General features: G+C 52.2%; 1 protein-coding gene across 1 annotated transcript in view; it reads right to left on the reverse strand.

Annotated features, from left to right (window-relative positions):
• Positions 1–3,988: 3,988 nt before the first annotated feature.
• Positions 3,989–13,215, reverse strand: part of SHANK1 (SH3 and multiple ankyrin repeat domains 1) — a 109,836-nt gene continuing 100,609 nt past the window's right edge. Inside the window, 2 exon segments of the mRNA XM_033169946.1 lie at positions 3,989–5,242; positions 10,662–13,107. Of these exon segments, the coding sequence (XP_033025837.1) occupies positions 4,675–5,242; positions 10,662–13,107 (3,014 nt within the window). The 3' untranslated portion in view covers positions 3,989–4,674.

Below are 13,215 nucleotides of genomic sequence, written 5' to 3' on the forward strand. Positions count from 1 at the left end.
CCCACCAATCAAGTAGCTTTTGTTCCCCCACTTACCCGGAGCTGGGACATGAATCTATGAGGGCCGCCCAAGTGAGGAGCTGAGAACGGCAGCACAGATACCCCCCTCCCACCCATAATTGGAGAGGAGACCGTGTTTCCTGCCTCCCCGCAACATCGTCATTATGGAAGACATTCTAAAGTTTTGTTTGTTTCGTTTCGCTCCCTTGTTGGGGTCTGTGGACAGGAGGTGCCAGTGCGGCCAGTCCGACGAGACGAGACAAGAGCCCTTTTTTAAAAGAAAAGAAAAGATGGCCACTCGACCAGCAGCACTCAGGTGCAGCGTCGGCAGCAGGTGTCAATTATCCACACAGTGAGGGGGAGGGCATTTCGCCACGTGGCACTACAGTGTGGCCTCGGCGACTCTTGGGGCGCAGTGGGGCAAACGACAGCCACGAGTCTGGAGCTAGGGTGGGGGCAGGGCGAGGCCACGCGGTATGGAGTTGTGGCTTTGCAGGCACAGTGGGAATCGCCACATGGCATTGTGTTGGGACGTGGCAGCGACAGAAAGGGACACTGCGAGGCGGCTGGGCAGGAGTGATGTGGCGAGAGGCACCCTGAGAGGGAGGCACACACAAAGCCACGTGGCACAGAGCCATGGCACCGGGTTAACCCAGCTATGCAAATGGGGCAAAGGTGTGCGACTCCGCTCAAAACATCCAGTGGCCCGCTTGCCCAACATCAGCTGGCAAAAGTTGCTGCCCAAGCACAAAAATCCCTCACGCCTATTTAAGTCCTTAATTCTTCCACCCTAGCGGCCAGCCTCTTGTATCCAAATGGCTGCCAGCACCCTTCTCTTGCCCCTCTGCGACCTAGTTGTTCCTACTTGGCTGCCTCTGCCTGTTCCTTCCAGCAGTTTTGGCTGCCTCCCTAGACCTCTTGTTCTGCACCTGCTTCTGCTGCAGGCAGCCACCTTGAAAACCCTGCCTATGTGGACCTCCTAAAACCCCTTTGCATGCTAGACTGGGGGCATTAGAGCACTCACCGAGAGCACAGCCTCTGCAACAGGAGCTCCTTCTTAGAGGCTATGACCACTGGCAGTCTCGGCTGAGTCTTTTGAGAAACGGCACTTTGCCCACCCTACTTTTTCCCAACCATGAGGGCTAGAAATCCACCTTATTTTAATAAAAGCAAAAGCTGAAACTTCTTAAGGTTCTGTGAATATCCTGGCTGCCCACGTAAACGTTTATTTGCCTGGGGCCTACCACCAGTTGGGTTTTTCTTTTTTTCTTTTTTGCATGCCTGGGTTAATCTTGTGGTCATGAAGGGAAAAGGGTACATTGCTGGCCTTGATGGGATGTCGGATGCACAAGGTTTACCCTACGTCATGGAGTTATGGGCACATGTGTGATGGGAGCCACGTAGTACAGAAACGTGGCGTGGCTCAGACAAGCAGCGTGCTACGCCACATGGTTAACGGTCGTGGGAAGGACTTAGCTGTATGGCACAGAACTACGGTTTCGGAGGAGCAGGAGTGGGGCGGTCAGCTGCATGGCACAGTTGTGGCGGGGGTGTTGGTGGCCAGCTGTCGATTTTAAGAGTCACAGCACAGGTGAAGTGGTAAAATGGGGCCAGCCACAAGGCCTACAGTCATCGTACAAATTCCCCCGCACACTTTTCCCCACAGCTCGTAATCCCTGACGTGGAGATTGAGAGGGGATGAGTCAAGGAGTCGTACCCCCCCCCGCCCCCCGCTCTTGGACAGAGCATCACTCTGAGGATCCCAGCAATGAGCAGCAGCAAGAGCAACCCCTCCCTGGCCCGTGTCTTGGGGGGGGGGGAAACGCAGTCCGTGCACTGGGTCCTGGTGTCCAAATGGCTGCAATGGGGAGAGCAAGTTATGGAGCACCCCCTTGTAACGCTGGGCTCTTGTTTCTTTGGCAGCTGAGCATTGGGGGAGGGGAAGGGGGATGCTCCATCCACAGCACAGATATGGTCAGTATCCGAGACCTCTTGCCCCTTTGGATTCGGAGGGGGAGGTGCAGGAGCACATGGCGCCGAAGGAGAGAGCACAAGAGACCCAGAGTGGGAGCACCTACCCACACCCTACTTTTATGTCGCTTTGCCTTCCCTGTTCCAGCCCCTCAACCTTGGCTATCCATCCGGAGCTGGAATTCCTGGTTGCCACAGATGCCCCTCTGGCAGAAGAACGTAAGAGAGACTCCCAACTTCTATGGGAAATTGTCTTGTTATCTTCCCTGTTCTGGAAGTGCAGAAATACGCAATGCATTTCCAAATGGAGGTGGCGTGGAAATAGCTTTTGAAATGAGGACAAAATGAAGCTTGTTGTTGAATATGCAAGGTGTGAGCTGGAGCACAACAGCACACATGTATATGGGGACCACACTACAACTTGCGAAGAAGCTGTTTTGCAGACTGCTAAAGCCAGGGTTGTGTGTACTCTGTGGTATAAATGGAGTGAGAATTGTTTGCTTTTTCATCACCAGTGTGAATTTAGGGTGTGATATGAATTCACTCATCTGGTATGACCAATGAGATGTCTACATCAGCTGAACATCAGGTGTCTCATAAGAGTGTGTATAAAGCAGGCTTGGAATTAGCAACTTGTCTGATCACTGATGGGGAACTATTCACTGCTTCCAGGCGATTTACCACGAAGCTTTTGTAAACAGTAACAGATCAGGGTTCTTTTGAAAAGGTTGTTGATGCACCATGGATGATTAAAAATAAGGATGGATGAGCTAATTCTTGCCCTGGAAGACTACACAGACGTGAACCAACACCACACATCAAAGTGCACTTAGTTTCAGAGGATGATTTTTACAAATACAGCATATACTGTCTTATCTTTGCAGTGAAGAGATCACACCTAGGTTTAAACTTATGGGAATGGGGCTGAACCCTACATACAGCATCTTGTGTCTGGCCATGTGGCACAACCCATCCTCTTCTGCCCAAATGCAAGCTCAAGCCACTCACCAGTTCTAGATCATACATGCCTGACAACAATGGCCTGTGACTAGAGAGCAGGTTCCTCCATAGAATGGGGTCTGCGGAATAAATGGACCCAATGTTGGTTTTCTGATAGGATTACTGAAACTCAGCTAAATAAGGGACTATAAGGTCAAAATTATTTTTGCCTATGTTTGCTAAGGCATACACCTTTATGCAGCTGTTCTGTCGTTCAGTTGCACCTCACCCGATTCTCTTTGTGATAAGCCCTGTGGGTGCTACAATGCTGAATTTATGACAAAAGGGTGGTAAGAGCCACAGGCAATCTCAGATCACAAACCACACCAAGACTCACAGATGATCCCTATCCATATTGGAATGACTGATGTCTCCTCATGGCTGGTCCCATGCTGCTGGAATTATATGGGACAGGCAGTTGATACTTCCTGTGCCAGCTATTTCTCCTTCCCTCCCAATCCAAGTTGCCAGTACTGTTGTGTAATAACCCTGTAACACTACTGGCTCCAGCTAATTCTGGTTTTCGAACACTACTAGCCTGATGTGGGATCCAGCCACTGGAAAGAGGCAATACTACACACAGTTCTATTGGTAGGCTTGATTTGTTGAGCAGCATGTGCCTGGCAAGTTGCCCACACCACTGCTTTGCCACTGAGCCAGAGCTCAGCAGCAGCAGAATAGACCTCTTGCCTTACTAAAAAGGTTACGAGGCTCACCCACAGCTGACAGTGGTGTAGGGCAGCTACATGCTGAGGTTGAGAGTCTGGGGTGGGTCTGTATGCTTTGCTCAAGCATGTTGTTCAGTACTGGGTGCAAAACTGCCTGCATGCTGAGAATCTCAGCTTCCACTTCAAAAAGAGAGAGCAAGTTTCTAGTTTTATGACTGTGGAAAGAAGACTAAATGGGCAATGTTTAACAAACTCCCCAAAGATGGGGTCAGGGGAGGAAGAAAGCGGCTCAGGGAGATTCCTAATGAGTTTGTGTGATCTGGGCCCTCCTCTTCAACAGCCAGCACATAATTAATTTTGTAAAGTAAGCATATATGCAAATTTACTTTTCTCAGAGGTTCTTTTTTATATAAAAGGCAGAGTACATAACAACCCTGGTACTGTGAAGATGCACAAGGCAAGCTGTTACATGGTTAGATGAATTGATGTGCAAATAGCTGCAAAGTAAGAACAATCAGCAGCATGGAGGATGAAATATAGATATCTATCTTCTCTATCTATATATACATGCAGGCATGAGCTGCTGGACAGCTGACACCATCCATTCGAGGCAGCGAAGGTGATGAAGCAAGCCGCAACGCCAATGGAGCACTGAAGGGCGAGTGCATGTAAGCAGATTCGCACACTCGAAACGCACACACTTATATATAGCTTGGAAAGCGATGCTCTGCAAGTGAAGTGTCCGTATGCTGTGTCGGTGGCAGTTGTTGGATGAGTGAAATGGGCAAACTGCTACATGGCATCGCAGAGGAGGAAAGTGCACACCCTTGAGGGTGCCCAGGCAAGCTTTGGTGAGCTTCTCCAAGTATCTCTCTGCCAGGGGGGGATCCCCACCCTCACCCGCAGGGTCTCTCCTCGCAGCTTCCCCTGTGCCTAGCCCCACAGCTGCAACCCCTCCACCCCCCACTTCTCCCCACTGGTGGAGGTCCATTGTACATTCAGGCGAGAGGCTCCCCAGGGCAGGGCGGTTTCCCCCATCACCTCTCCAGAAAAAACTTGAGGGCACGGGCAATGTTCATGCGGTGCCCGACTCGCGTCACGCCCAGGTCAATGAAATCTTCCTTGGTGAGGGACGGCAGGTGAGAGCCGTCGATTTCGTTGTCCAGGAACCGATCGCGGTGCTCGCCCAGCTTCAGGTACTCCAGCCAGTCGGCCACGTCGTACTTGGTCCAGAAAGGCAGTGGCTTGGAGCCGAACGGCTTGTCCGTGGCCGGCGGCAGGAAGTGGGTGGGAGACAAAGAGCGGCTGCCCGAGGGGAAGCCGGGGAAAGGGTGCTCACCCCCAGAAGTGGGCGAGCCGCGGAGATCGAAGACGCCGGTGTATATGGGCACAGAAGGCAGGATAGGGAGGGAGGACGGCCTGGGGGCAGGGCTAATCTTGTGCTCACTGGGCAGGGCAGCTGGGCTCGGGGCGCGCCGCAGGGCTGGGCGGATGTCAAACTCCACGCTTTTGGGGTGCTTGCCCTGGGGGGACTTAGGCCAGTTATGGAAAAGGCTGCTTACGGGCTTGGAGGAAATCAGTGATGGGGACGTCTCATCTGGGAGCCTGCAGGGAAGGAGACAAGGAACAAGAGATGGTTAGCCAGAAGAAAACATGAGCTGGAATAGAAGACTGGCTCCCCTGCAGCCCTGCACTGCTGCCTATGATATAGATGTGGAACCTGTGACGCTGTTGGGGCTCCCAACTCCCATCAGTCCCAGCCAGCATGGTCAGCAGTCAAGGACGATGAGACCCAACCAGTGCTGTAGATTCAACTCATTGCTAAGTTCCACTTTCCCTACCCTTGGTGTATGAAATCACTTGTTGGAATACATCTCAGTACCTGGACTTCAGCAGAAAACTATGTACACTTCCAGTCGCACACATGCAATGATCAGGCACAAGTATCCTTTTTTGGAAATCCAACAAACCCAAAGCAGATGTGGGATGTTGCAATCTGGAATGAAAGTTTGGGGGGAGGGGATGCTCCTCTCTTGCCCTGAGGGTTGTTTTTCTTATAGAAATCACTCTCTCCACACAGCTTGTTGTCCCCATGGGTAAAAAGTTCAGTGAGGCAGAAGTTTATAAGAAAACCACCCTGCAGGGAAAATAAGCTTCAACTCTCTCTCTCTCTCTCTCTTCTCACTGCTGTTTTAGATATATATATTTTAAAACTCACAAATATCTGGAGGAAGATATTAATGTGACTGAGCACCATATGATATTAAAGTGACTGAGCACTGACTTGCAGGAGCGCTGCCAACGAAGGACAAAATCACATGAGACAGCAAACTCCTCATATAAATGAAGCTATGCAGGTCTTTCTTAAATTACCTTTGAAGATGGAGAACCAGAAGGTTGCAGTAAGGAGAATCCACATTACCATATCCAGGACAGAGACCATTTCCATGTGGCAGCTCTCTCCACACCTAGATGGCTTCCACACCTGGATCCTATTGCCAGCGTCAAGAGGTTGCTGGCAGTAGGTGTAGAGAAGGGAGGATCCATGGTGCAAGCTGTGCTAGATATGGAGCACTGCTCCAAAGAAAATGCAGCTACGCACCATCAATCACTGTAACGTCTGCTTGGTGATCCTTCATGAAGCTGGTAGAAGTTCCTCAACAGTGGAACAGGAATGGTCTGACATAAGGCACATTTCCATCCCTAACCATGACACATTCATTCAAAAGGAGAAGCTTGCTTGCATTATCAGCTGCCATTTCCATCCTCCCCACATTCGTTTGGTTGGCATAACAGTGGGCCACAGCAGACAAAGGGAAAATCCCACAACCAAACAGGAACACATGGTGAAAAAACAAAATTTAGACTTCAGCAAGCGTAAAAATAGACCTGGTGGTTGGGAGTTTTTAAAAAACAAAACTTCTGCCAGGGTTGCCTTGACAGTCAGAGAGGTATCTCCATGAAGCCTAAATGTATCTACTAAAACTCCATTCTGAAAGTCAGGAGGCTTGGCCTCCTCCAAGTGTAGGTTTCTTGTGGTCTTCTAGGGACTCCAACTCCCATCAGCCCTTGCCAGCATTGTTCTGATCTATTGCTAAAAAGTGGGTTTTCCCTTGGAAAGAAGCAAGGCAAGGGGAAAACTGCTCAGACCCTTGCCTCGAAAGTAAGGGTCAAGCAGAAAACCACTCCGACTCATGCTTTCTAGACAAGGCACAAGTGGAAACATGCACAAGCCCTGAGTCTTCATCAAAAATTGGCCTTGACTGAATTGACTCTCATGGAGCAACTTGGGCTTCAGATTTTTCTTTTGGGAAGGAAAAAAAAATCAGAATAGCACCTCCCTGAATGTATTCATTACCATTTTTAAAAAAGCACACACAACAGGATTTTTGGAATGAATGAAAATCCTTCCAAGTTCAACCACCCCCTATGATATTCACAAAGCAACAAAGAGGCCTTTTCCTGTGTGCAATCAGAAAGGCATTGCAACTTGAGCACTCAAGTTAACTTGGGTCACACAGGGGTTGAGGCCCTGCTTCATAATGACCAAGAAAAGGGAAGCAACTTGATAAGGAAAACAGGCTCCTTCTCTGAGATGTGCACCATCAATGGAACTCAATAGGGGGAGCCCTATGGAACTTTTCCCAGTCTATATTCCATAATGGGAGAATGAAGTGCACTGAGCTGGCAATTGAGGGACCTACAGCAAGCCTGCCTCACACTAGGAAAGTGGATGGATCGAGCAGAATGGAACTGCCTTGTGGGAAGGAGATATGCTTACTAGAGTAGCCTCTGAAGGAAGAATTCATTCCACTCCAATGAATTCAGGAATGGTTCTCTTCTTCCAGAAGTCACCTGTTTCCCTACCTCCATTCCAGAGCATACCATACCCCTCACTCCACCTTCCCATAGTGCTCAGAAGTTATGGCTTTTCTGATATAACCTATTAGAGCACCTCCCTTTACCTGGGGCCCATAAGATGTTTTGGACTACAGTGCCTATCATCCTGGCTGAGCTTGATAGGAGTTGTAGTTCAAAATGTCTGGAGGACACCAGGTTGGGAATGGCTGCATTAGACTATGAATCCCATTGCTTCTCTTCTCACCACCCCATTTAAAATACCCAGGACCCCTCCCCTGAAATAAGGACTCCCAACCCATCCCACAAAAGACACAGGAGTCCTAACTGCCAGCCGATCTTTCCTACCCATTCAAAGACAAGCAGCTTTGATTATGCGTGTTGGGCGTAAGATCGCAACTTTTCTCTTTCCCAACTCCACGGCATCAGAGGAACGGCAAGTGAATTCTCCCAGCGCAGATGTGTGACCGCAGATGAATGACAGAATGGAGCAAATAAAACTCAGCAATGCAACTGCGTTGAATGGAGAGTGCTGTGGACCCACAATGCCTATGCATCTCTGCAAGTGTGTGCATCTGGAAGCACAAGTGCTTGTGCAAGTGCTGGCAGCCCGAGGATGGACCTGGTCTGCTTCAGAGGTGCAAAGAGAGGAGCACGTGACTACAGGAACACAACCTCAGCTAGGAAGGAGAAGACTCTGGCATGGAAGATTCCGTGGCACAGAAGCTGATCAAGGATGGGTGGGCAGAGTCCACGGATGTGGAACTAGCAGCCTTGCAGATGTTGTTGCACTCCAGCTCCCACCAGCCCCAGCCAAGCAAGGCGAATAATCAGGGATGATGTGAGCTCATATGGAGTGCCACAGGTTCCTTGCCCCTGGTGTAGGGCCAAAAAACAACTTGGGACCGGGGTGTTGTAAGGGACAGCTTTGTCCCCAATGTCCCTGCCTGGCAACTGTGGTTCGCAGATGGGGCAGTGCTGAGAGTACAATTTGCCCCACAGGTGTGCTCAGCTTGTGTGAGAAACTGGGCTTTTAGCACTGCAGCTCTCTGGAATCCATTTCCAGCCAAAATTAGGTGCCCAGTGTCACAATGAGTAGGTGCCTACTTTCCCTAAGTACTGACCTAGTCACGGAACAAGAAATTATTTTATTGCATTTTTAAAGAATTTGCAAAGTTTCTTACTGCTTTTAAGCCTGCTGCAATGATTTCATTGTTTTTGAACTTGTGTTTGCAGTGTTTTATTCTGTTGTTATCTTGTACACTGCTTCAATCGCTTTATATTATAAAGCAGTCTATACCTTTGTTAATAATAATAATAATAATAATAATGATGATGATGTAGCAGAAGAGGGGACAACTAAATCACAGATTTCCTGGGTCTAAAGGTAAAATGCTCCCTTTCCGCCTTCCAGACTAAGCATCAGTGCTCTTCCAGATGTAACCTGGTATTGTCAGTGGTCTTCAGACTGTGTTTCAGGGAATCTGAAGGTTTTCTCAATGGAAATACCAATCATGGTGGACAAGCTTCTCTTAGGGCTGATCCAGACTCTATTTTGTGCCATGCCTTCCGGCACAGGGCCACACTTTAAAGCTTCATGTCTGGGTGTTGTTGTTTTCGTGACAGCACCTTTCCTGGGACAACCCACGTTCTCCCACTGAGTTGGAGCAAACATCAATCCACAGAAAACCCAATGGCCATTTGCTCCGATTCAGCAGTAAAACACACATTTTCCCAGGGAAAAGCACCAGGACAAAAAAAAACCCTCCAACTATGCTCAGAGAGAGGGGTGCGGAAGGAAAACAGCATGTTCAACAGAGACACCTGTCTTCCTGCCTCCAGTAGGGCTGATAGCAACTTTGGGGGAAGAAAGGAATTTTGCAACGGAAAACAGCATGGGGAGAATTTCACCCTGCCCCAGTGCTGTCGCACCAAGTTGGAAAGCCATTCCCAGATGTGCTGGGTCACAGGGAGTTTGTTCCTTGTTTAGTGGGGGGCAGGGACCTGCATCCTCCCCAGAGTGTCAACTCAGTGCACACTAGGATGCAAGGCTCTGCATGGCAAGTGCTGCACAGCAAACACAAAGGATCTCCCCACAAAACGAAATGTGAATGCTACGTCGCTACACGAAGAACACAGAAAGCTGCCTTATACCAGGTCAGACCACTGGGTCCATACAGTCTACACTTACTGGGAGAGGTTCTTTGGGGCTTCAAAAAAGCAGCCTGCCTGGAGAGGTTGGGGATTGGACATGGCGTCTTTGCATGCAAAACAGATGGTCTACCACTGAACTACAGGCCTCCATCCCCAAATGGGAAATCTTACTCCTCTACGCATTTACACACACCGTTTGGGTCTCCAGCGCAGGCCCACACAGCATCAAGGCAAACGCAGCCCCACCACCCATGTGTGGTGGCCTATCAAGACCAAGACTGCCAATTTTTGCTGCCCGTCTGCAGTGTAATATAATCAAGGGGTTGTCAGCCAAAATAATGAGCTCCATTCAGCAGGGTGGGTCAACATGTTGTGGGCTACTTAAAAAGGGGCCATTTCCTGATCCCTGCCACAATGTGCTGTGAAACCCAATGGCTTGGTGACTTTCAAAATACTCATGTCTCTCTCTGATCCTTTAGGAGCAAACGTTGGACATTAGAGGAAGAGTCTTGCCCATTATTGGCTTGAAGAGACCTTTGCCTGAACATATCTGAGTACAGTACAAGACAAAGGTATATACTTTGTGCGTGCAAGATGCACACACATGCCAACAGACCCTAAATACATGTATATGCTTCTATAGTCACACTGCTGGTTTGGATGCCTAAGGAGGAGCTGGGCCTGTGTTCTGAGTGCACGCAAAAAGCAGCTGGGATGGTGAGTGCGTGCACACACACACACACACACAACTGCAAGCCAGTGGTACAGTAAATATATGCACAAGACTGGCGAAGTGCTCCATAGAAGGGCACACACCCTTGCCCTGTGCCTGCCAGCACACCAAATGATGTAATGGTGGTAGAAAAAAGGAAAAAATAAAAATAATAAAAAAGCAAGCATTGACGGGAGAATGAGAAAAGGAGACAAACCCAACTGAAACACGAGATGCGGCATGCACGGGGCTGGCTTCCTGCTTCCTGTTCCTCCTCCTCCTGCTCCAGTCGCCTAGTACCTTTGCCTCTGCAAGGAGCTGGGCCTCTCTGAACCGAAAGAAGCCACCGAGTCGGGCGGACGTGACCACGACACCCCGCCCATTTGCTGCAGCTTGGTGCTCAGCTCGCTGATGATGCTGGCCTTCATGGTGGACATGGGGGAGGCTTTGGGTTCCTCCCATGGCAGCGTTGGGGATTTCCGCTGCAGCTCCTTGCCCGGCTCGGCAGCGGCCGGCTGCTGGTGGTAGGGCGGAGCGGGTGTGAGGGCAAACATGTTCTCAGTACATGCAGAAACAGAGATGGTGGAGCTGGTGGGGGTTGCCACCGGCAAGCGACCGGGGAATGGCCGCGACCGTAGCTTGGTCTGCAGGGGGCTCTTCTCTGTGCTGCCTCCGCCACCACTGCCGCTGCTGCCTCCTCCTCCTCCGCCGCTGCTTCCCCCAAAAGCCTGCCCATCCAAATAGGTGATGTAGGTGTCCAAGAGTTCGGTGCCTTCCCCAGACATGCTGGACAGAGTCGAAACGCTGCTGATGGTCTCCAGGTGGTGGTCGCTGCTGCTGCGGCTGTCCACCTCCTCGATCCCCGAGTCCGTCACGGCTTCGGGGGCCTCGGCAGGAGGGATGGCGATGGAGGACACAACAGAAGAGAAGTTGACGTGAGGTGCTTCCTTGGCTTCCGCTGTGCCGGCTTGGGTCAGGGTGGCCACCTCGCTGTCGTAGGACGTCAAGCTGGATGCCGTGGAGTCCAAGGCGGCTGGAGCAGGGGGTGCGGCTGGAGGGGTCATTGCAGCAGGGACTTCGTTGGTGGCTTTGGGGGGCGACTCGGGCTTGTCAAAGCTGTTGGAGAACTCGAGGGGTGGCGGGAGCGGCTCGGTGAACACAAATTCGTCATCCACATCGATGGACGGGGCGGGAGGGGGCAGCACCAGCAACGGGAGCCCATTTTCCTCGGCCACGCGTTCCGTGGGGGCAGTGGCCACCTCTGCTTTCCCACTCTCCTGGCCCCCTTCCTCCTCCTCTGTTGGGCGGCAGTTCTCCATGAAACGCACATGCAGCTCCAGCTTCTCCCCTTCCTCGGGCCGCTTCTCCCACGGCGCGCCTTTGGCCGAGGATGGAGGATGCTGCTGTTGCTCAGGAGAGGGGTGCCGAGGGCTCTCGGGCTCTTTCCGTGGTGATGCCGGGCGCTGGTGGTGGTGGTGGTGATGGTGCTGCTGCTGCTCCGGCGTCCCCCAGAGCCGCAGGATGGAGCTTCCAGGAGACTCTGGTGTTTTGGGAGCCTCTCCGAACCGGGGTGAGGACGAGCGTGAATGCCTGTCATCTCGGCTCTCTTGCTGGGACTGGGACTCCTTCAAGGCCCGCTCACGAGCCACCAGGGCCAGTCCCAAGGGGGATCCAGGGTCTAAAATCTTGCCCGTCAGCGGGTGAATGAGAGGCGTTGAGTGGGACTGTAACTGCGGCAGGAAACTGGAGCACACGGAAGTGAAGGCGCTGGTGGTGCTGGCTCCGTACGTTTTCGCGGCTCGAGGCGGGAGGTAACCGGAGCTGCTCCCGCCGCCGCCGCCACCACTGCCAAAACAGGGAGCCATGTTGAGCTGGATGTACGGCTCGCTGGAGAACATGCCTTCGTCAATGGATTTGGAGTGGCGGAGACGGGGCATGGGCGTCTGTTGAGAGTCGTCGTCCGGCTGCTCGGTGGAGAGGAAGAGGGCAGACTTGCGGCGAGCCTCGCTGTACCACTCGCGGTCCCGCCGGGCAGCCCCAACCAGGGCTGCCCCAAACTGGCTGGTGAAATCCATGCTGTTGTGGAGCTGGAGCGAGGGCACAGGCACTGCCGTCTCCGGCTGGCTCTCTGCCTCCATGCTGCTCCCCTGGCTGCTGCGCCCGCTGCTGCTGGTCGAGGGGGCCTTGATTATGATGGTAGGGATGGGGATGGAGCTCTTTTCCGGTGGAGCAGGCATCTGGGGCTGCAGAGGCGACGGCTGTGCCTGAGAGGCAGATGCTCCCTGCTGCTGGCGCTGCTCGTCTTCCACTTTGGTCTGCTTGACAAGCGGCCCCTTCCGCCGCATGGGCTTGGTGGGGACGTACATGGCGGTGTTGGTGGCCCGCGGCGGCAGGTTGTAGTAGCGCAGGTCTGGGGTGTGGCCCCGCCAGCCGCGGGCGGTCGACCCCTCGGCCCCTGCCTCAGACTCCTGGCGGTAGAGGGACATCTTGTCGCGGGAGCGTGGCTCGTAAGACGGTTCCTGGTGCAGGGATGCTGAGTAGAGCTTGGCCTCGCTGCTGGGGTTGAAGGTTGAACGGGCCAGGGGTGTGGCACGCCCGGATGCCGAGGGCGTGGTGCTGCTGTATGGGGGGTCTGGAGGAGAGGTGGTTGGAGGCGGGGGGATGTCGTCGGAACCGGGGACTGAAAGGCTGCGGCTGAACTTCATGGCAGGGGGAGTGAGGTAGGGCTTGTCATCCTCAGCGGCACCTGGGGAGAAAAGGAATGCTATCATCACCAAACGGTTCTCCCATACCTCCACTGTCTAACCTGCGGCCCTCCAGCCAGACTACAGCTCCCACCATCCTCGAATCATTA

The sequence above is a fragment of the Lacerta agilis genome, chromosome 14 (assembly GCF_009819535.1).
Source record: "Lacerta agilis isolate rLacAgi1 chromosome 14, rLacAgi1.pri, whole genome shotgun sequence".
Classification (NCBI taxonomy): domain Eukaryota; kingdom Metazoa; phylum Chordata; class Lepidosauria; order Squamata; family Lacertidae; genus Lacerta; species Lacerta agilis.